Source organism: Leptodactylus fuscus, unplaced genomic scaffold (assembly GCF_031893055.1).
Source record: "Leptodactylus fuscus isolate aLepFus1 unplaced genomic scaffold, aLepFus1.hap2 HAP2_SCAFFOLD_85, whole genome shotgun sequence".
NCBI classification, from domain to species: Eukaryota; Metazoa; Chordata; class Amphibia; order Anura; family Leptodactylidae; genus Leptodactylus; species Leptodactylus fuscus.
Genome location: NW_027440893.1, coordinates 12487 through 36044, shown reverse-complemented (window position 1 = coordinate 36044; position 23558 = coordinate 12487). Strand labels below are relative to the sequence as shown.

The window sequence follows — 23558 nt, the reverse complement described above, 5'->3', positions numbered from 1 at the left end:
CAAACCAACTGCAGAGAAGCCTGGGGAACAGGCCTGACCATAAGGGTCACCATACTGGACCAAACCAACTGCAGAGAAGCCTGGGGGACAGGCCTGACCATAAGGGTCACCATACTGGACCAAACCTGCTGCAGAGAAGCCTGGGGAACCTGCCTGACCACAGGGGTCACCATACTGGACCAAACCTGCTGCTGAGAAGCCTGGGGGACAGGTCTGACCACAGGGGTCACCATACTGGACCAAACCTGCTGCAGAGAAGCCTGGGGAACAGGCCTGACCACAAGGGTCACCATACTGGACCAAACCTGCTGCAGAGAAGCCTGGGGGGCAGGCCTGACCACAGGGGTCACCATACTGGACCAAACCAACTGCAGAGAAGCCTGGGGGATAGGCCTGACCACAGGGGTCACCATACTGGACCAAACCTGCTGCAGAGAAGCCTGGGGGACAGGTCTGACCACAGGGGTCACCATACTGGACCAAACCTGCTGCAGAGAAGCCTGGGGGACAGGCCTGACCACAGGGGTCACCATACTGGACCAAACCAACTGCAGAGAAGCCTGGGGGACAGGCCTGACCATAGGGGTCACCATACTGGAGCAAACCTGCTGCAGAGAAGCCTGGGGAACAGGCCTGACCACAGGGGTCACCATACTGGACCAAACCAACTGCAGAGAAGCCTGGGGGACAGGCCTGACCACAGGGGTCACCATACTGGACCAAACCTGCTGCAGAGAAGCCTGGGGGACAGGCCTGACCACAGGGGTCACCATACTGGACCAAACCTGCTGCAGAGAAGCCTGGGGAACAGGCCTGACCACAGGGGTCACCATACTGGACCAAACCTGCTGCGGAGAAGCCTGGGGAACAGGCCTGACCACAGGGGTCACCATACTGGACCAAACCTGCTGCGGAGAAGCCCGGGGAACAGGCCTGACCACAGGGGTCACCATACTGGACCAAACCTGCTGCAGAGAAGCCTGGGGAACAGGCCTGACCATAAGGGTCACCATACAGGACCAAACCTGCTGCAGAGAAGCCTGGGGGACAGGCCTGACCACAGGGGTCACCATACTGGACCAAACCAACTGCAGAGAAGCCTGGGGGACAGGCCTGACCATAGGGGTCACCATACTGGACCAAACCTGCTGCAGAGAAGCCTGGGGAACAGGCCTGACCATAAGGGTCACCATACTGGACCAAACCTGCTGCAGAGAAGCCTGGGGAACCTGCCTGACCACAGGGGTCACCATACTGGACCAAACCAACTGCAGAGAAGCCTGGGGGACAGGCCTGACCACAGGGGTCATCATACTGGACCAAACCTGCTGCAGAGAAGCCTGGGGGACAGGCCTGACCACAGGGGTCACCATACTGGACCAAACCAACTGCAGAGAAGCCTGGGGAACAGGCCTGACCATAGGGGTCACCATACTGGAGCAAACCTGCTGCAGAGAAGCCTGGGGGACAGGCCTGACCACAAGGGTCACCATACTGGACCAAACCTGCTGCAGAGAAGCCTGGGGAACAGGCCTGACCACAGGGGTCACCATACTGGACCAAACCTGCTGCGGAGAAGCCTGGGGAACAGGCCTGACCACAGGGGTCACCATACTGGACCAAACCAACTGCAGAGAAGCCTGGGGAACAGGCCTGACCACAGGGGTCACCATACTGGACCAAACCTGCTGCGGAGAAGCCTGGGGAACAGGCCTGACCACAGGGGTCACCATACTGGACCAAACCTGCTGCAGAGAAGCCTGGGGAACAGGCCTGACCATAAGGGTCACCATACTGGACCAAACCAACTGCAGAGAAGCCTGGGGAACAGGCCTGACCACAAGGGTCACCATACTGGACCAAACCTGCTGCAGAGAAGCCTGGGGGATAGGCCTGACCATAGGGGTCACCATACTGGACCAAACCAACTGCAGAGAAGCCTGGGGAACAGGCCTGACCATAAGGGTCACCATACTGGACCAAACCTGCTGCAGAGAAGCCTGGGGAACCTGCCTGACCACAGGGGTCACCATACTGGACCAAACCAACTGCAGAGAAGCCTGGGGGACAGGCCTGACCACAGGGGTCACCATACTGGACCAAACCAACTGCAGAGAAGCCTGGGGAACAGACCTGACCACAGGGGTCACCATACTGGACCAAACCTGCTGCAAAGAAGCCTGGGGGACAGGTCTGACCACAGGAGTCACCATACTGGACCAAACCTGCTGCAGAGAAGCCTGGGGGACAGGCCTGACCACAGGGGTCACCATACTGGACCAAACCAACTGCAGAGAAGCCTGGGGGACAGGCCTGACCACAGGGGTCACCATACTGGACCAAACCAACTGCAGAGAAGCCTGGGGGATAGGCCTGACCACAGGGGTCACCATACTGGACCAAACCTGCTGCAGAGAAGCCTGGGGAACAGGCCTGACCACAGGGGTCAACATACTGGACAAAACCTGCTGCAGAGAAGCCTGGGGAACAGGCCTGACCACAGGGGTCACCATACTGGACCAAACCTGCTGCAGAGAAGCCTGGGGAACAGGCCTGACCACAGGGGTCACCATACTGGACCAAACCTGCTGCAGAGAAGCCTGGGGAACAGGCCTGACCATAAGGGTCACCATACTGGACCAAACCAACTGCAGAGAAGCCTGGGGGACAGGCCTGACCACAGGGGTCACCATACTGGACCAAACCTGCTGCAGAGAAGCCTGGGGAACCTGCCTGACCACAGGGGTCACCATACTGGACCAAACCTGCTGCAGAGAAGCCTGGGGAACAGGCCTGACCACAGGGGTCACCATACTGGACCAAACCTGCTGCAGAGAAGCCTGGGGGACAGGCCTGACCACAGGGGTCACCATACTGGACCAAACCTGCTGCAGAGAAGCCTGGGGGACAGGCCTGACCACAGGGGTCAACATACTGGACCAAACCTGCTGCAGAGAAGCCTGGGGAACAGGCCTGACCATAAGGGTCACCATATTGGACCAAACCTTCTGCAGAGAAGCCTGGGGAACCTGCCTGACCACAGGGGTCACCATACTGGACCAAACCTGCTGCAGAGAAGCCTGGGGGACAGGTCTGACCACAGGGGTCACCATACTGGACCAAACCTGCTGCAGAGAAGCCTGGGGGACAGGTCTGACCACAGGGGTCACCATACTGGACCAAACCTGCTGCAGAGAAGCCTGGGGAACAGGCCTGACCATAAGGGTCACCATATTGGACCAAACCTTCTGCAGAGAAGCCTGGGGAACCTGCCTGACCACAGGGGTCACCATACTGGACCAAACCTGCTGCAGAGAAGCCTGGGGAACCTGCCTGACCACAGGGGTCACCATACTGGACCAAACCTGCTGCTGAGAAGCCTGGGGGACAGGTCTGACCACAGGGGTCACCATACTGGACCAAACCTGCTGCAGAGAAGCCTGGGGAACAGGCCTGACCACAAGGGTCACCATACTGGACCAAACCTGCTGCAGAGAAGCCTGGGGGGCAGGCCTGACCACAGGGGTCACCATACTGGACCAAACCAACTGCAGAGAAGCCTGGGGGATAGGCCTGACCACAGGGGTCACCATACTGGACCAAACCTGCTGCAGAGAAGCCTGGGGGACAGGTCTGACCACAGGGGTCACCATACTGGACCAAACCTGCTGCAGAGAAGCCTGGGGAACAGGCCTGACCATAGGGGTCACCATACTGGACCAAACCTGCTGCAGAGAAGCCTGGGGGACAGGCCTGACCACAGGGGTCACCATACTGGACCAAACCAACTGCAGAGAAGCCTGGGGGACAGGCCTGACCATAGGGGTCACCATACTGGAGCAAACCTGCTGCAGAGAAGCCTGGGGAACAGGCCTGACCACAGGGGGTCACCATACTGGACCAAACCAACTGCAGAGAAGCCTGGGGGACAGGCCTGACCACAGGGGTCACCATACTAGACCAAACCTGCTGCAGAGAAGCCTGGGGGACAGGCCTGACCACAGGGGTCACCATACTGGACCAAACCTGCTGCAGAGAAGCCTGGGGAACAGGCCTGACCACAGGGGTCACCATACTGGACCAAACCAACTGCAGAGAAGCCTGGGGAACAGGCCTGACCACAGGGGTCACCATACTGGACCAAACCTGCTGCAGAGAAGCCTGGGGGACAGGCCTGACCACAGGGGTCACCATACTGGACCAAACCAACTGCAGAGAAGCCTGGGGGACAGGCCTGACCACAGAGGTCACCATACTGGACCAAACCTGCTGCAGAGAAGCCTGGGGGACAGGCCTGACCACAGGGGTCACCATACTGGACCAAACCTGCTGCAGAGAAGCCTGGGGGACAGGCCTGACCACAGGGGTCAACATACTGGACCAAACCTGCTGCAGAGAAGCCTGGGGAACAGGCCTGACCATAAGGGTCACCATACTGGACCAAACCAACTGCAGAGAAGCCTGGGGGACAGGCCTGACCACAGGGGTCACCATACTGGACCAAACCTGCTGCAGAGAAGCCTGGGGAACCTGCCTGACCACAGGGGTCACCATACTGGACCAAACCTGCTGCTGAGAAGCCTGGGGGACAGGTCTGACCACAGGGGTCACCATACTGGACCAAACCTGCTGCAGAGAAGCCTGGGGAACAGGCCTGACCACAAGGGTCACCATACTGGACCAAACCTGCTGCAGAGAAGCCTGGGGGGCAGGCCTGACCACAGGGGTCACCATACTGGACCAAACCAACTGCAGAGAAGCCTGAGGGATAGGCCTGACCACAGGGGTCACCATACTGGACCAAACCTGCTGCAGAGAAGCCTGGGGGACAGGTCTGACCACAGGGGTCACCATACTGGACCAAACCTGCTGCAGAGAAGCCTGGGGGACAGGCCTGACCACAGGGGTCACCATACTGGACCAAACCAACTGCAGAGAAGCCTGGGGGACAGGCCTGACCATAGGGGTCACCATACTGGAGCAAACCTGCTGCAGAGAAGCCTGGGGAACAGGCCTGACCACAGGGGTCACCATACTGGACCAAACCAACTGCAGAGAAGCCTGGGGGACAGGCCTGACCACAGGGGTCACCATACTGGACCAAACCTGCTGCAGAGAAGCCTGGGGGACAGGCCTGACCACAGGGGTCACCATACTGGACCAAACCTGCTGCAGAGAAGCCTGGGGAACAGGCCTGACCACAGGGGTCACCATACTGGACCAAACCAACTGCAGAGAAGCCTGGGGAACAGGCCTGACCACAGGGGTCACCATACTGGACCAAACCTGCTGCAGAGAAGCCTGGGGGATAGGCCTGACCACAGGGGTCACCATACTGGACCAAACCTGCTGCGGAGAAGCCTGGGGAACAGGCCTGACCATAGGGGTCACCATACTGGACCAAACCTGCTGCAGAGAAGCCTGGGGAACCTGCCTGACCATAGGGGTCACCATACTGGACCAAACCTGCTGCGGAGAAGCCTGGGGAACAGGCCTGACCACAGGGGTCACCATACTGGACCAAACCTGCTGCGGAGAAGCCTGGGGGACAGGCCTGACCACAGGGGTCACCATACTGGACCAAACCTGCTGCAGAGAAGCCTGGGGGACAGGCCTGACCACAGGGGTCACCATACTGGACCAAACCTGCTGCAGAGAAGCCTGGGGGACAGGCCTGACCACAGGGGTCACCATACTGGACCAAACCTGCTGCAGAGAAGCCTGGGGGACAGGCCTGACCACAGGGGTCACCATACTGGACCAAACCTGCTGCAGAGAAGCCTGGGGGACAGGCCTGACCACAGGGGTCACCATACTGGACCAAACCTGCTGCAGAGAAGCCTGGGGAACAGGCCTGACCACAGGGGTCACCATACTGGACCAAACCAACTGCAGAGAAGCCTGGGGAACAGGCCTGACCACAGGGGTCACCATACTGGACCAAACCTGCTGCAGAGAAGCCTGGGGGATAGGCCTGACCACAAGGGTCACCATACTGGACCAAACCTGCTGCGGAGAAGCCTGGGGAACAGGCCTGACCATAGGGGTCACCATACTGGACCAAACCTGCTGCAGAGAAGCCTGGGGAACCTGCCTGACCATAGGGGTCACCATACTGGACCAAACCTGCTGCGGAGAAGCCTGGGGAACAGGCCTGACCATAGGGGTCACCATACTGGACCAAACCTGCTGCAGAGAAGCCTGGGGAACCTGCCTGACCATAGGGGTCACCATACTGGACCAAACCTGCTGCGGAGAAGCCTGGGGAACAGGCCTGACCATAGGGGTCACCATACTGGACCAAACCTGCTGCGGAGAAGCCTGGGGGACAGGTCTGACCACAGGGGGTCACCATACTGGACCAAACCTGCTGCAGAGAAGCCTGGGGGACAGGCCTGACCACAGGGGTCACCATACTGGACCAAACCAACTGCAGAGAAGCCTGGGGGACAGACCTGACCACAGGGGTCACCATACTGGACCAAACCTGCTGCAGAGAAGCCTGGGGGACAGGCCTGACCACAGGGGTCACCATACTGGACCAAACCTGCTGCAGAGAAGCCTGGGGGACAGGCCTGACCACAGGGGTCACCATACTGGACCAAACCAACTGCAGAGAAGCCTGGGGGACAGGCCTGACCACAGGGGTCACCATACTGGACCAAACGTGCTGCAGAGAAGCCTGGGGAACCTGCCTGACCACAGGGGTCACCATACTGGACCAAACCAACTGCAGAGAAGCCTGGGGGACAGGCCTGACCACAGGGGTCATCATACTGGACCAAACCTGCTGCAGAGAAGCCTGGGGAACAGGCCTGACCACAGGGGTCACCATACTGGACCAAACCAACTGCAGAGAAGCCTGGGGGATAGGCCTGACCACAGGGGTCACCATACTGGACCAAACCAAACCATCACAAAAGGGACTGCAGATAGACAGAAGTGGGGTGCAGGTATGGGATCCCCGAAACCACGGAAGTGATGATGGAGCTCACTATACAGGACAGGTATTATTGTGTTCTGGACGTCATGATAGACAGTAAGTGTACGAGGGTTGCGAAGCCTTCACAGATGATATGTGTATATGTTAGTCTGTCATATAGAAATATGTATGTTACATAGATGTGGATTATGTATGAGACAGTCCGCATTACACATAAGACCCCCCTCTGTCATAATCTACAATAAAATCTCCTAATAGTCGGAGGTGACGCGCACTCACTTGTGCAGTGTATATCCCTTCTTGCACGTGCACTTGAACCCATGCAGCAGATCACTACAGTTCTGAGTCTCGTTGCAGTCGTGATGTTGGTTCAAACATTCATTTTCAGGTGGGCAGGACATGAAAGCCCAATGGGAATCCAGAGAGGCGCACTGCTCCCCCAAACCTGCACACAACAAGCACATGTCAGATACAGCCAAATATCACCCCTGGGGCACTCGGCAGACATCAGTACAGGCCCAGCTATTTGTTACCTTGGGTGGGTCCACTCAGCCCTCCCTCCAGACATCTGCCCTCCCCGTTGCCTCCTCTTCGTGCGCACCAACCACAGCGGGGGTGCTGAATGCAGGCAGCACAATGAGTGTGGCGGGAGCAAGAAGGCGAGCAATTCTCTGCCCCACTCAAGACCCTGCCACAGGCACCAGCCGCACATCGCATGGGCAGGAACGTGGGACTCATACACTGCACAAGGCCAAGAAAACACAAGACAAAGAAGAAGATAAGAAAAAACTTCTAACACACAAAAAAACTGCAAAAACCAGAGGAACTTTCCAAGAACATTACCTTATATCAATCCTGTAATATACTCCAGAGCTGCGCTCACTATTCTGCTGGTGCAGTCACTGTGTACATACATTATATTACTTATCCTGTACAATCACTGTGTACATACATTGCATTACTTATCCTGTATTATACTCCAGAGCTGCGCTCACTATTCTGCTGGTGCAGTCACTGTGTACATACATTACATTACTTATCCTGTATTATACTCCAGAGCTGCGCTCACTATTCTGCTGGTGCAGTCACTGTGTACATACATTACATTACTTATCCTGTATTATACCCCAGAGCTGCGCTCACTATTCTGCTGGTGCAGTCATTGTGTACATACATTACATTACTTATCCTGTATTATACTCCAGAGCTGCGCTCACTATTCTGCTGGTGCAGTTACTGTGTACATACATTACATTACTTATCCTGTATTATACTCCAGAGCTGCGCTCACTATTCTGCTGGTACAGTCACTGTGTACATACATTACATTACTTATCCTGTATTATACTCCAGAGCTGCGCTCACTATTCTGCTGGTGCAGTCACTGTGTACATACATTACATTACTTATCCTGTATTATACTCCAGAGCTGCGCTCACTATTCTGCTGGTATAGTCACTGTGTACATACATTACATTACTTATCCTGTATTATACCCCAGAGCTGCGCTCACTATTCTGCTGGTACAGTCACTGTGTACATACATTACATTACTTATCCTGTATTATACTCCAGAGCTGCGCTCACTATTCTGCTGGTGCAGTCACTGTGTACATACATTACATTACTTATCCTGTATTATACTCCAGAGCTGCGCTCACTATTCTGCTGGTGCAGTCACTGTGTACATACATTACATTACTTATCCTGTATTATACCCCAGAGCTGCGCTCACTATTCTGCTGGTGCAGTCACTGTGTACATACATTACATTACTTATCCTGTATTATACTCCAGAGCTGCGCTCACTATTCTGCTGGTACAGTCACTGTGTACATACATTACATTACTTATCCTGTATTATACCCCAGAGCTGCGCTCACTATTCTGCTGGTGCAGTCATTGTGTACATACATTACATTACTTATCCTGTATTATACTCCAGAGCTGCGCTCACTATTCTGCTGGTGCAGTCACTGTGTACATACATTACATTACTTATCCTGTATTATACTCCAGAGCTGCGCTCACTATTCTGCTGGTATAGTCACTGTGTACATACATTACATTACTTATCCTGTATTATACTCCAGAGCTGCGCTCACTATTCTGCTGGTACAGTCACTGTGTACATACATTAAATTACTTACCCTGTATTATACTTCAGAGCTGCGCTCACTATTCTGCTGGTGCAGTCACTGTGTACATACATTACATTACTTATCCGGTATTATACTCCAGAGCTGCGCTCACTATTCTGCTGGTACAGTCACTGTGTACATACATTACATTACTTATCCTGTATTATACTCCAGAGCTGCGCTCACTATTCTGCTGGTACAGTCACTGTTTACATACATTACATTACTTATCCTGTATTATACTCCAGAGCTGCGCTCACTATTCTGCTGGTACAGTCACTTTGTACATACATTACATTACTTCTCCTGTATTATACTCCAGAGCTGCGCTCACTATTCTGCTGGTGCAGTCACTGTGTACATACATTACATTACTTATCCTGTATTATACTCCAGAGCTGCGCTCACTATTCTGCTGGTACAGTCACTGTGTACATACATTACATTACTTATCCTGTATTATACTCCAGAGCAGCGCTCACTATTCTGCTGGTACAGTCACTGTGTACATACATTACATTACTTATCCTGTATTATACTCCAGAGCTGCGCTCACTATTCTGCTGGTACAGTCACTGTGTACATACTTTACATTACTTATCCTGTATTATACTCCAGAGCTGCGCTCACTATTCTGCTGGTACAGTCACTGTGTACATACATTACATTACTTATCCTGTATTATACTCCAGAGCTGCGCTCACTATTCTGCTGGTACAGTCACTGTGTACATACATTACATTACTTACCCTGTATTATACCCCAGAGCTGCGCTCACTATTCTGCTGGTGCAGTCACTGTGTACATACATTACATTACTTATCTTGTATTATACCCCAGAGCTGCGCTCACTATTCTGCTGGTGCAGTCACTGTGTACATACATTACATTACTTCTCCTGTATTATACTCCAGAGCTGCGCTCACTATTCTGCTGGTGCAGTCACTGTGTACATACATTACATTACTTATCCTGTATTATACTCCAGAGCTGCGCTCACTATTCTGCTGGTACAGTCACTGTGTACATACATTACATTACTTATCCGGTATTATACTCCAGAGCTGCGCTCACTATTCTGCTGGTACAGTCACTGTGTACATACATTACATTACTTATGCTGTATTATACTCCAGAGCTGCGCTCACTATTCTGCTGGTGCAGTCACTGTGTACATACATTACATTACTTATCCTGTATTATACTTCAGAGCTGCGCTCACTATTCTGCTGGTGCAGTCACTGTGTACATACATTACATTACTTATCCTGTATTATACTCCAGAGCTGCGCTCACTATTCTGCTGGTGCAGTCACTGAGTACGTACATTACATTACTTATCCTGTATTATACTCCAGAGCTGCGCTCACTATACCTGTGTGTTAGGATGATATATACTACGTAGATTCAGGGTCACTCGTAGATCTCTATACTGATGACACCTCTATCTATACTTACAACATCTATAGATTTCCTTTCACTAATTAGAAGCAGTGACGAAGAGCTGCATTACCTGCTTCAGAGCGACGCTCCAGACACACTGCTGCCATCCCCCGTCCGCTCCCTTAGAGCTCAGGCACTCGTGGCAGGTGCTGTGGTTATAACATGGAGTCGGGCAGGGCAGAGGAGGAGACGACTCCACCGGCATCGGAGAGACATTGAGCAGCGAGTGGCTGAAGCAGGTCCAGTCATAGGTGGGCTGAACGCTCAGGATCCGGCGGGTCTCTCCTGGGGGGCGAGAGGGCGAGCGATTAGAGAAGGTGCAGAGGTAAGGACAGGGGGCAGGTTGCTGGGGCATTTACAGACAGGAGGCAGGTTGCTGGGGCAGGTACAGACAGGGGGCAGTTACAGACAGGGGGCAGATTGCTGGGGCAGGTACAGACAGGAGGCAGGTAGCTGGGGCAGTTACAGACAGGGGGCAGTTACAGACAGGAGGCAGGTAGCTGGGGCAGTTACAGACAGGAGGCAGGTTGCTGGGGCAGGTACAGACAGGGGGCAGTTACAGACAGGGGGCAGATTGCTGGGGCAGGTACAGACAGGAGGCAGGTAGCTGGGGCAGTTACAGACAGGAGGCAGGTAGCTGGGGCAGTTACAGACAGGGGGCAGTTACAGACAGGAGGCAGGTAGCTGGGGCAGTTACAGACAGGGGGCAGGTTGCTGGGGCAGTTATGGGGGGCTCCTGGTTTGTCACCTGTTCTCTTAAACTGGCGGGTCCACATGCACTTGCCCGAGGCGATGCACTTATGACAATCCGACGCCTCACACGAGATCTCCGAGCAGTTGCTGGCCAGGAATATCTCCCGCTGGTTTATACGACAGTCGTTTTCGGAGGTGCAGCTGCCATTGCTGCCGATACAGGCGCCCTCCGGGCAGTTTGTGCACCACTTACAGCGCGGGGCGCCCTAAGAGAGCAAAATGGCATCAGTGTAAAGGTATAACTGAGAGTAAGACGTGACTGCAGGACCCGACTACACAGGGCATGTCTGTAGTCTGTACCATCCTGGATCTAGCTGGGGTACCATAGAGAACAGTGGTCATGTCATTGACCCCCCACAGGGGGCAGCACCGGGGCAGTTCTCACCGTGCTCAGCTGGGCACTCATAGAGCGAGGATGTTGTGCCAAACACTCGCTGCAGGTCTTCAGTCTCCGGCACTCATCTGCAGAGCGCGGCAACGGGAAACAGGATGAAAACGCCTGCGAGCAACTGCGCCTGCAAATAAGCGAGAGCTGCTGTATTACAGATATTTGGGGGGGGTCCTCAGAAGCCCCCCAGTAACCCCACACCCGGGGCACCACATGGCCATCCATTACCTCTCAGCGACGTCGGCAGACATACAGCTGTACTGGCACCAGGCACAACTGCCCGCGCTCTGGTTACAGGAGGAGGGGGTGCTGAAGAGCATGCAGGGGTCCGAGGGGACAGACAGGGTCACCATGCGGCCCAGGGCCACGCCATTAAACCCTCCTGAGATGTAGAGGCGTCCGCCCACCACGGCCACAGCATGACCTATCGACTCGTTCATAGGGACGCCCAATATCAGATCTAAGACAAGACAGAAGCAAAATCCTCAGGAAGATCAGGAGGTCAGAGGGCAGCTCTGTGACCTCGTGTCCCTGTGACCTCAATGTCTCTGTGACCCCAGAGTCCCTGTGACCTCTGTGTCTCTGTGACCTCCGTATCCCTGTGACCTCTGTGTCTCTGTGACCTCCGTATCCCTGTGACCTCCGTGTCTGTAACCTCAGTATCCTTGTGACCTCCATATCCCTGTGACCTCCGTCTCCCTGTACCCTCCGTGTGACCTCCGTATCCCGGTGACCTCCGTGTCTTTGTAACCTCAGTATCCTTGTGACCTCCATATCCCTGTGACCTCCGTCTCCCTGTACCCTCCATGTGACTTCAGTGTCCCGGTGACCTCCGTGTCTTTGTGACCTCAGTATCCCTGTGACCTCCATCTCCCCCCTGTGACCTCAGTATCCCTGTGACCTCAGTATCCCTGTGACCTCCGTCTCCCCCCTGTGACCTCAGTATCCCTGTGACCTCAGTATCCCTGTGACCTCTGTCTCCCCCCTGTGACCTCCGTGTCCCTCTGACCTCCGTCTCCCCCCTGTGACCTCCGTCTCCCCCCTGTGACCTCAGTATCCCTGTGACCTCAGTATCCCTGTGACCTCCATCTCCCCCCTGTGACCTCAGTATCCCTGTGACCTCTGTCTCCCCTCTGTGACTTCCGTGTCCCTGTGAGCTTGGTATCCCCCCTGTGACCTCCGTGTCCCTCTGACCTCCGTCTCCCCCCTGTGAGCTTGGTATCCCCCCTGTGACCTCCGTGTCCCTCTGACCTCAGGCTCCCCCCTGTGACCTCCGTCTCCCCCCTGTGACCTCAGTATCCCTGTGACCTCAGTATCCCTGTGACCTCCATCTCCCCCCTGTGACCTCAGTATCCCTGTGACCTCTGTCTCCCCTCTGTGACTTCCGTGTCCCTGTGAGCTTGGTATCCCCCCTGTGACCTCCGTGTCCCTCTGACCTCCGTCTCCCCCCTGTGAGCTTGGTATCCCCCCTGTGACCTCCGTGTCCCTCTGACCTCCGTCTCCCCCCTGTGACCTCAGTATCCCTGTGACCTCTGTCTCCCCCCTGTGACCTCCGTGTCCCTCTGACCTCCGTCTCCCCCCTGTGACCTCAGTATCCCTGTGACCTCAGTATCCCTGTGACCTCAGTATCCCTGTGACCTCAGTATCCCTGTGACCTCCGTCTCCCCCCTGTGACCTCAGTATCCCTGTGACCTCAGTATCCCTGTGACCTCCGTCTCCCCCCTGTGACCTCAGTATCCCTGTGACCTCAATATCCCTGTGACCTCCGTCTCCCCCCTGTGACCTCCGTGTCCCTCTGACCTCAGGCTCTCTGGTCCAGTACCGTGTAATAGTATGATACAGCATATAAGGAGCCTTCCTCCTCCTCCTCCTCCTCCTCCTCCTCACCGGTTTTGTTTGGCCTGATCCAGACGTTGCAGTGAATCTGGTAGAAGAGGACCTCATTACTGTACTCCTGGTTCTCGGTGCGACCTCCCACTACAACCATTGTGTCCTTCAACACGGCCGCAACGTGGAAGAAATGAGACAGCGGCTAAACAGGAGACAAAGGGGAGTAGAAAAAGACAAACTAATAACAGGCAGCAGCGCCCACCTACCCAAACCCTGACCCCCAATCTATCCTCATGATGTTCCTTCTAAGACCTTGTACATGTGAGCGGTCAGTGGGGTCCTGTGTGCTGTGAGCGGTAAGTGGGGTCCTGTGTGCTGTGAGCGGTATGCGGGGTCCTGTGTGCTGTGAGCGGTAAGTGGGGTCCTGTGTGCTGTGAGCGGTAAGTGGTGTCCTGTGTGCTGTGAGCGGTAAGTGGGGTCCTGTGTGCTGTGAGCGGTATGCGGGGTCCTGTGTGCTGTGAGCGGTAAGTGATGTCCTGTGTGCTGTGAGCGGTAAGTGGGGTCCTGTGTGCTGTGAGCGGTATGCGGGGTCCTGTGTGCTGTGAGCGGTAAGTGGGGTCCTGTGTGCTGTGAGCGGTAAGTGGTGTCCTGTGTGCTGTGAGCGGTAAGTGGGGTCCTGTGTGCTGTGAGCGGTATGCGGGGTCCTGTGTGCTGTGAGCGGTAAGTGATGTCCTGTGTGCTGTGAGCGGTAAGTGGGGTCCTGTGTGCTGTGAGCGGTATGCGGGGTCCTGTGTGCTGTGACCTCTGAGCGTTCAGTGGGGTCCTGTGTGCTGTCAGGGGTGAACCTGCCCCTCTCGCCGCCCGAAGCGAACGACAGAAAGACCAATCCACCGCTCCGTGCTAAGCCAGGACTGGCTTAGGTAAGAAAAAATGCCGCCCTCCCTGGGGCCCTGCCATAGCGCCGCCTGAAGCGCTCGCTTCAGGTCACCTCATGGGAGGTGCGGCGCTGTGTGCTGTGACCTCTGAGCGGTCAGAGGTGTCCTGTGTGCTATGAGCGCGGTACACGGGGTCCTGTGTGCTGTGACCTCCGAGCGGTCAGTGGTGTCCTGTGTGCTGTGAGCGGTATGCAGGGTCCTGTGTGCTGTCAGTGGGGTCCTGTGTGCTGTGAGCGGTATGCAGGGTCCTGTGTGCTGTGAGCGGTATGCAGGGTCCTGTGTGCTGTCAGTGGGGTCCTGTGTGCTGTGAGCGGTATGCAGGGTCCTGTGTGCTGTCAGTGGGGTCCTGTGTGCTGTGAGCGGTATGCAGGGTCCTGTGTGCTGTGAGCGGTATGCAGGGTCCTGTGTGCTGTCAGTGGGGTCCTGTGTGCTGTGAGCGGTATGCAGGGTCCTGTGTGCTGTCAGTGGGGTCCTGTGTGCTGTGACCTCCGAGCGGTCAGTGGTGTCCTGTGTGCTGTGAGCGGTATGCAGGGTCCTGTGTGCTGTCAGTGGGGTCCTGTGTGCTGTGACCTCTGAGCGGTCAGTGGTGTCCTGTGTGCGGTCAGTGGGGTCCTGTGTGCATGGCCTAGGTTGTCTAGGGGTTAATCCCTGCCTCCCTGCTGGTCTAGGGCACTGAGAGGGTAAGTACCTGCACCCCTGGTTATCTGAGGCACTGAAGGGGTTACGTTCCCATACTTGGGGCCCGGTGTAACTGACTGTTGGCCATTGACCATACAGGTCAGTGTGATGAGCGGAGGAACATGAGGGGGCACACCGCTCTCTCCAGGACACTCTGCCTGATCATTAAAGCTCACGTGAGCAGCGCAGGAGGAGTCTGCCAGTGTATATGACACAGTATGATGATACTGCGGCGGCCATGTTATTACTTGCAGTTACCTTTCTTCCCTGAGAGGGGGCGAGCAGGCTCCAGGTCAGATTAGGGTAATACAGACTGTAGAGCTCCGGGGACGGGGTCACGGCCTCTACATGGAATCGATGTCCGCCGAACACGTAGAAAGCATCCGTGGCCTCGTGGTAGACGGTGGAGTGACCGTACAGACCTGCAACAGACAGCGGCCTGGATTATATGGCGTGTTTATTATAGTGGGCACACAAAGGGTTAACATCAATCCGTGGCCTGAGGCGGCGCACTGACCGGTGGGCGGCGTGCCCGTGTGATGCCCTACATTCCAGATCTCCAGCTCAATGTTATATTCCAGCACCCGATTATTGAACCCGTTCTCTGGGGAGTATCCACCAATCAGGATGAGCGAGGACCCGCGGCGCGGGGTGAGGGTGTGGCCAGCAACAGACGGCAAGATGGGGTCCTGGGGAAAAAAGGGAGACACGGAGGATCAGACACTGGCCCCCAACTCCGCACCCCCAATAACAAGGCTTTAGGCATGTCTCATATTGCACTCAGTTATTCCTCCTGGAAATGTATGAACAAAGTCACGTGTGTAACCGGGCGCCAAGGGGGATTAGTAACAACCAGCTGCAGATGTTTCCAGGGGGAACAACAGAGGGACAGCACAATGCTCCAGAAGTGTGGGAGGATACTCGGGGGTGGGGATTAGTCAGGGGTGGGGATACTCAGGGGGGATTAGTCGAGGTGGAGACTCTCAGGGGTGGGGATACGTTGGGGGTGGGGTACATCTGGGGTGGGGCTACTCGGGGGTGGGGATATGTTGGGGTGGGGCTACTCGGGGGTGGGACTCTCAGGGGTGGAGTTACTCACCGACAATTCTATTCCAGAATCTGATCCCCTGGTCAATCCTGTGATCGCACTGGTCAGAAGGGAGGCGGCTCAGGTGATCTCTGCGGCCAATCAGATGCTGAGTACCAATGACATCACTGCTAATACATCACGGTTACCCAGCATGTGATTGGCCACAGAGATCACCTGAGCTGCCTCCTTCTGGACAAGGGAAAGAACAGAGGACGAAGGGCGGAGGAGCATGGCTACCCCAGAAAACCCCTTAAAGGGGCCTGTGAGGAGAGGTGGCAGGTCACCTTTTAGGTCTATCAGTCAGGGAATGGACTTCCCCCATACGGGGGCAGATACCGGGGCATCTCGGCGCACTCACCAGCTCCTTCCTCCACTGCAGGGTTGTGAGGTTTAGCACCCAGAAGTCGCTGTAGGCTCCGTAGTTGGTCAGACCGCCCATAATATACATGGCATTACGGAGGGCATTGTAGGCAGCGGCATGGAAGTAGCGAGGGCTGGGGCCCGGACCACCACCCTCGGTCCCCGCTAACATCTGGGTCCAGCGGCGCTCAGAAATGGAGTATCTGCAGGACAGCCAGGAATAATATAGTCAATGTATGCAGGAGCGCTACGGAGCAATGTCACACAGACGGCCACTCACCTGTACACACTCCCCAGCACGCCGTCTCGTAAGGACAGACCCCCGAACATCCACAGAGTGTTGTCAGGACCCTCAACCATGGTGTGACCGAGCCGGTGCAAGAAGCGACTGGCCGTATCCTGAAGACACAAGACGTGGTCAGGGCCGGCATGGAGGGGGCGGAGCTTGTCTTATGGGTCAGAGGTAGGACATACGACTTACCGCTGTCAGCTGCGGGTCCATCAGACTCTCCCATACAATCTTCCCGGAGTCCAAGCGGATGGAGCAATCCTCCCCGGCGTAACCAGGAGCACAGAAGCAAACGCCCAGGGTCTAAAGAGAGAGTATATAGCTGTATACAGGGAGACAGGCAGTGCCGAGCATGCACCCCAGGGTCTAAAGAGAGAGCGCAGAGAGTATATAGCTGTATACAGGGAGACAGGCAGTGCCGAGCATGCACACCAGAGTCTAAAGAGAGAGCGGAGAGAGTATATAGCTGTATACTGGGAGACAGGCAGTGCCGAGCATGCACACCAGAGTCTAAAGAGAGAGCGGAGAGAGTATATAGCTGTATACTGGGAGACAGGCAGTGCCGAGCATGCACCCCAGCGTCTAAAGAGAGAGCGGACAGAGGATATAGCTGTATACAGGGAGACAGGCAGTGCCGAGCATGCACACCAGGGTCTAAAGAGAGAGCGGACAGAGTATATAGCTGTATACTGGGAGACAGGCAGTGCCGAGCATGCACACCAGCGTCTAAAGAGAGAGCGGACAGAGGATATAGCTGTATACTGGGAGACAGGCAGTGCCGAGCATGCACACCAGGGTCTAAAGAGAGAGCGGACAGAGTATATAGCTGTATACAGGGAGAGAGGCAGTGCCGAGCATGCACCCCAGGGTCTAAAGAGAGAGCGCAGAGAGTATATAGCTGTATACAGGGAGACAGGCAGTGCCGAGCATGCACCCCAGGGTCTAAAGAGAGAGCGCAGAGAGTATATAGCTGTATACTGGGAGACAGGCAGTGCCGAGCATGCACCCCAGGGTCTAAAGAGAGAGCGCAGAGAGTATATAGCTGTATACTGGGAGACAGGCAGTGCCGAGCATGCACACCAGGGTCTAAAGAGAGAGCGGACAGAGTATATAGCTGTATACAGGGAGACAGGCAGTGCCGAGCATGCACCCCAGGGTCTAAATACAGAGAGGACAGAGTATATAGCTGTATACTGGGAGACAGGCAGTGCCGAGCATGCACCCCAGGGTCTAAAGAGAGAGCGGACAGAGTATATAGCTGTATACAGGGAGAGAGGCAGTCCCGAGCATGCACCCCAGGGTCTAAAGAGAGAGCGCAGAGAGTATATAGCTGTATACTGGGAGACAGGCAGTGCCGAGCATGCACCCCAGGGTCTAAAGAGAGAGCGGAGAGAGTATATAACTGTATACAGGGAGACAGGCAGGGCCGAGCATGCACCCCAGGGTCTAAAGAGAGAGCGGACAGAGTATATAGCTGTATACTGGGAGACAGGCAGTGCCGAGCATGCACCCCAGGGTCTAAAGAGAGAGCGGACAGAGGATATAGCTGTATACAGGGAGACAGGCAGTGCCGAGCATGCACCCCAGGGTCTAAAGAGAGAGCGGAGAGAGTATATAGCTGTATACAGGGAGACAGGCAGTGCCGAGCATGCACCCCAGGGTCTAAACAGAGAGCGAAGAGAGAGTATATAGCTGTATACAGGGAGACAGGCAGTGCCGAGCATGCACACCAGGGTCTAAACAGAGAGCGAAGAGAGTATATAGCTGTATACAGGGAGACAGGCAGGGCCGAGCATGCACACCAGGGTCTAAACAGAGAGCGAAGAGAGTATATAGCTGTATACAGGGAGACAGGCAGTGCCGAGCATGCACCCCAGGGTCTAAAGAGAGAGCGGACAGAGTATATAGCTGTATACAGGGAGACAGGCAGTGCCGAGCATGCACCCCAGGGTCTAAAGAGAGAGCGGACAGCGTATATAGCTGTATACAGGGAGACAGGCAGTGCCGAGCATGCACCCCAGGGTCTAAACAGAGAGCGGAGAGAGTATATAGCTGTATACAGGGAGACAGGCAGTGCCGAGCATGCACCCCAGGGTCTAAAGAGAGAGCGGAGAGAGTATATAGCTGTATACTGGGAGACAGGCAGTGCCGAGCATGCACCCCAGGGTCTAAACAGAGAGCGGACAGAGTATATAGCTGTATACAGGGAGACAGGCAGGGCCGAGCATGCACCCCAGGGTCTAAACAGAGAGCGAAGAGAGAGTATATAGCTGTATACAGGGAGACAGGCAGTGCCGAGCATGCACCCCAGGGTCTAAAGAGAGAGCGGAGAGAGTATATAGCTGTATACAGGGAGACAGGCAGTGCCGAGCATGCACCCCAGGGTCTAAACAGAGAGCGAAGAGAGAGTATATAGCTGTATACAGGGAGACAGGCAGTGCCGAGCATGCACCCCAGGGTCTAAAGAGAGAGCGGAGAGAGTATATAGCTGTATACAGGGAGACAGGCAGTGCCGAGCATGCACACCAGGGTCTAAAGAGAGAGCGGAGAGAGTATATAGCTGTATACAGGGAGACAGGCAGTGCCGAGCATGCACCCCAGGGTCTAAAGAGAGAGCGGAGAGAGTATATAGCTGTATACTGGGAGACAGGCAGTGCCGAGCATGCACACCAGGGTCTAAAGAGAGAGCGGACAGCGTATATAGCTGTATACAGGGAGACAGGCAGTGCCGAGCATGCACCCCAGGGTCTAAAGAGAGAGCGGACAGAGTATATAGCTGTATACTGGGAGACAAGCAGTGCCGAGCATGCACCCCAGGGTCTAAAGAGAGAGCGGACAGAGTATATAGCTGTATACAGGGAGACAGGCAGGGCCGAGCATGCACCCCAGGGTCTAAATACAGAGAGGACAGAGTATATAGCTGTATACAGGGAGACAGGCAGTGCCGAGCATGCACCCCAGGGTCTAAATACAGAGAGGACAGAGTATATAGCTGTATACTGGGAGACAGGCAGTGCCGAGCATGCACCCCAGGGTCTAAAGAGAGAGCGCGGAGATTATATAGCTGTATACTGGGAGACAGGCAGTGCCGAGCATGCACCCCAGGGTCTAAAGAGAGAGCGCAGAGAGTATATAGCTGTATACAGGGAGACAGGCAGTGCCGAGCATGCACCCCAGGGTCTAAAGAGAGAGCGGAGAGAGTATATAGCTGTATACAGGGAGACAGGCAGTGCCGAGCATGCACACCAGGGTCTAAATACAGAGAGGACAGAGTATATAGCTGTATACAGGGAGACAGGCAGTGCCGAGCATGCACCCCAGGGTCTAAAGAGAGAGCGGACAGAGTATATAGCTGTATACTGGGAGACAGGCAGTGCCGAGCATGCACACCAGGGTCTAAAGAGAGAGCGGACAGAGTATATAGCTGTATACTGGGAGACAGGCAGTGCCGAGCATGCACCCCAGGGTCTAAAGAGAGAGCCGAGAGAGTATATAGCTGTATACAGGGAGACAGGCAGTGCCGAGCATGCACCCCAGGGTCTAAATACAGAGAGGACAGAGTATATAACTGTATACAGGGAGACAGGCAGTGCCGAGCATGCACACCAGGGTCTAAATACAGAGAGGACAGAGTATATAGCTGTATACAGGGAGACAGGCAGTGCCGAGCATGCACACCAGGGTCTAAATACAGAGAGGACAGAGTATATAGCTGTATACAGGGAGACAGGCAGTGCCGAGCATGCACCCCAGGGTCTAAAGAGAGAGCGGACAGAGTATGTAGCTGTATACAGGGAGACAGGCAGTGCCGAGCATGCACACCCAGGGTCTAAAGAGAGAGCGCAGAGAGTATATAGCTGTATACAGGGAGACAGGCAGTGCCGAGCATGCACCCCAGGGTCTAAAGAGAGAGCGGACAGAGGATATAGCTGTATACAGGGAGACAGGCAGTGCCGAGCATGCACCCCAGGGTCTAAAGAGAGAGCGGACAGAGTATATAGCTGTATACAGGGAGACAGGCAGGGCCGAGCATGCACCCCAGGGTCTAAATACAGAGAGGACAGAGTATATAGCTGTATACAGGGAGACAGGCAGTGCCGAGCATGCACCCCAGGATCTAAAGAGAGAGCGGAGAGAGTATATAGCTGTATACAGGGAGACAGGCAGTGCCGAGCATGCACCCCAGGGTCTAAAGAGAGAGCGGAGAGAGTATATAGCTGTATACAGGGAGACAGGCAGTGCCGAGCATGCACCCCAGGGTCTAAAGAGAGAGCCGAGAGAGTATATAGCTGTATACAGGGAGACAGGCAGTGCCGAGCATGCACCCCAGGGTCTAAAGAGAGAGCGGACAGAGGATATAGCTGTATACAGGGAGAAAGGCAGTGCCGAGCATGCACACCAGGGTCTAAATACAGAGAGGACAGAGTATATAGCTGTATACAGGGAGACAGGCAGGGCCGAGCATGCACCCCAGGGTCTAAATACAGAGAGGACAGAGTATATAGCTGTATACTGGGAGACAGGCAGTGCCGAGCATGCACCCCAGGGTCTAAAGAGAGAGCGCAGAGAGTATATAGCTGTATACTGGGAGACAGGCAGTGCCGAGCATGCACCCCAGGGTCTAAAGAGAGAGCGGACAGAGTATATAGCTGTATACTGGGAGACAGGCAGTGCCGAGCATGCACCCCAGGGTCTAAAGAGAGAGCGGAGAGAGTATATAGCTGTATACAGGGAGACAGGCAGTGCCGAGCATGCACACCACGGTCTAAATACAGAGAGGACAGAGTATATAGCTGTATACTGGGAGACAAGCAGTGCCGAGCATGCACCCCAGGGTCTAAAGAGAGAGCGGACAGAGTATATAGCTGTATACTGGGAGACAAGCAGTGCCGAGCATGCACACCAGGGTCTAAAGAGAGAGCGGACAGAGTATATAGCTGTATACTGGGAGACAGGCAGTGCCGAGCATGCACCCCAGGGTCTAAAGAGAGAGCAGACAGAGTATATAGCTGTATACAGGGAGACAGGCAGTGCCGAGCATGCACACCAGGGTCTAAAGAGAGAGCGGACAGAGTATATAGCTGTATACAGGGAGACAGGCAGTGCCGAGCATGCACCCCAGGGTCTAAATACAGAGAGGACAGAGTATATAGCTGTATACAGGGAGACAGGCAGTGCCGAGCATGCACACCAGGGTCTAAATACAGAGAGGACAGAGTATATAGCTGTATACAGGGAGACAGGCAGTGCCGAGCATGCACCCCAGGGTCTAAAGAGAGAGCGGACAGAGTATATAGCTGTATACAGGGAGACAGGCAGTGCCGAGCATGCACCCCAGGGTCTAAAGAGAGAGCGCAGAGAGTATATAGCTGTATACTGGGAGACAGGCAGTGCCGAGCATGCACCCCAGGGTCTAAAGAGAGAGCGGACAGAGTATATAGCTGTATACTGGGAGACAGGCAGTGCCGAGCATGCACCCCAGGGTCTAAAGAGAGAGCGGAGAGAGTATATAGCTGTATACAGGGAGACAGGCAGTGCCGAGCATGCACACCACGGTCTAAATAGAGAGCGGAGAGAGTATATAGCTGTATACTGGGAGACAAGCAGTGCCGAGCATGCACCCCAGGGTCTAAAGAGAGAGCGGACAGAGTATATAGCTGTATACTGGGAGACAAGCAGTGCCGAGCATGCACACCAGGGTCTAAAGAGAGAGCGGACAGAGTATATAGCTGTATACTGGGAGACAGGCAGTGCCGAGCATGCACCCCAGGGTCTAAAGAGAGAGCAGACAGAGTATATAGCTGTATACAGGGAGACAGGCAGTGCCGAGCATGCACACCAGGGTCTAAAGAGAGAGCGGACAGAGTATATAGCTGTATACAGGGAGACAGGCAGTGCCGAGCATGCACCCCAGGGTCTAAATACAGAGAGGACAGAGTATATAGCTGTATACAGGGAGACAGGCAGTGCCGAGCATGCACCCCAGGGTCTAAAGAGAGAGCGGACAGAGTATATAGCTGTATACAGGGAGACAGGCAGTGCCGAGCATGCACCCCAGGGTCTAAAGAGAGAGCGCAGAGAGTATATAGCTGTATACAGGGAGACAGGCAGTGCCGAGCAAGCACCCCAGGGTCTAAAGAGAGAGCGGACAGAGGATATAGCTGTATACAGGGAGACAGGCAGTGCCGAGCATGCACCCCAGGGTCTAAAGAGAGAGCGGACAGAGTATATAGCTGTATACTGGGAGACAGGCAGTGCCGAGCATGCACCCCAGGGTCTAAAGAGAGAGCGGACAGAGGATATAGCTGTATACAGGGAGACAGGCAGTGCCGAGCATGCACACCAGGGTTTAAATACTGAGCAGAGAGAGTATATAGCTGTATACAGGAATACAGGCAGTGCCGAGCATGCACCCCAGGGTCTAAACAGAGAGCGGAGAGAGTATATAGCTGTATACTGGGAGACAGGCAGTGCCGAGCATGCACACCACGGTCTAAAGAGAGAGCGGAGAGAGTATATAGCTGTATACTGGGAGACAGGCAGTGCCGAGCATGCACACCACGGTCTAAAGAGAGCGGAGAGAGTATATAGCTGTATACAGGGAGACAGGCAGGGCCGAGCATGCACCCCAGGGTCTAAAGAGAGAGCGGACAGAGTATATAGCTGTATACTGGGAGACAGGCAGTGCCGAGCATGCACCCCAGGGTC

The 23558-nt window shown here is 54.9% G+C and overlaps 1 protein-coding gene across 1 annotated transcript in view; it reads right to left on the bottom strand.

Moving 5' to 3' along the window:
- The window catches only part of MEGF8 (multiple EGF like domains 8), a gene marked incomplete at its 5' end in the record, with an annotated part of 50451 nt that overhangs the window by 15011 nt on the left and 11882 nt on the right, over nt 1-23558 (bottom strand). The window contains 12 exons of the mRNA XM_075262059.1: nt 7223-7388; nt 7477-7684; nt 10598-10812; nt 11276-11486; nt 11666-11795; nt 11897-12128; nt 13556-13700; nt 15370-15533; nt 15629-15800; nt 16560-16764; nt 16842-16960; nt 17043-17153. Coding sequence (XP_075118160.1) covers nt 7223-7388; nt 7477-7684; nt 10598-10812; nt 11276-11486; nt 11666-11795; nt 11897-12128; nt 13556-13700; nt 15370-15533; nt 15629-15800; nt 16560-16764; nt 16842-16960; nt 17043-17153 — 2078 coding nt within the window. The remainder of the gene's footprint in view (nt 1-7222; nt 7389-7476; nt 7685-10597; nt 10813-11275; nt 11487-11665; nt 11796-11896; nt 12129-13555; nt 13701-15369; nt 15534-15628; nt 15801-16559; nt 16765-16841; nt 16961-17042; nt 17154-23558) is intronic.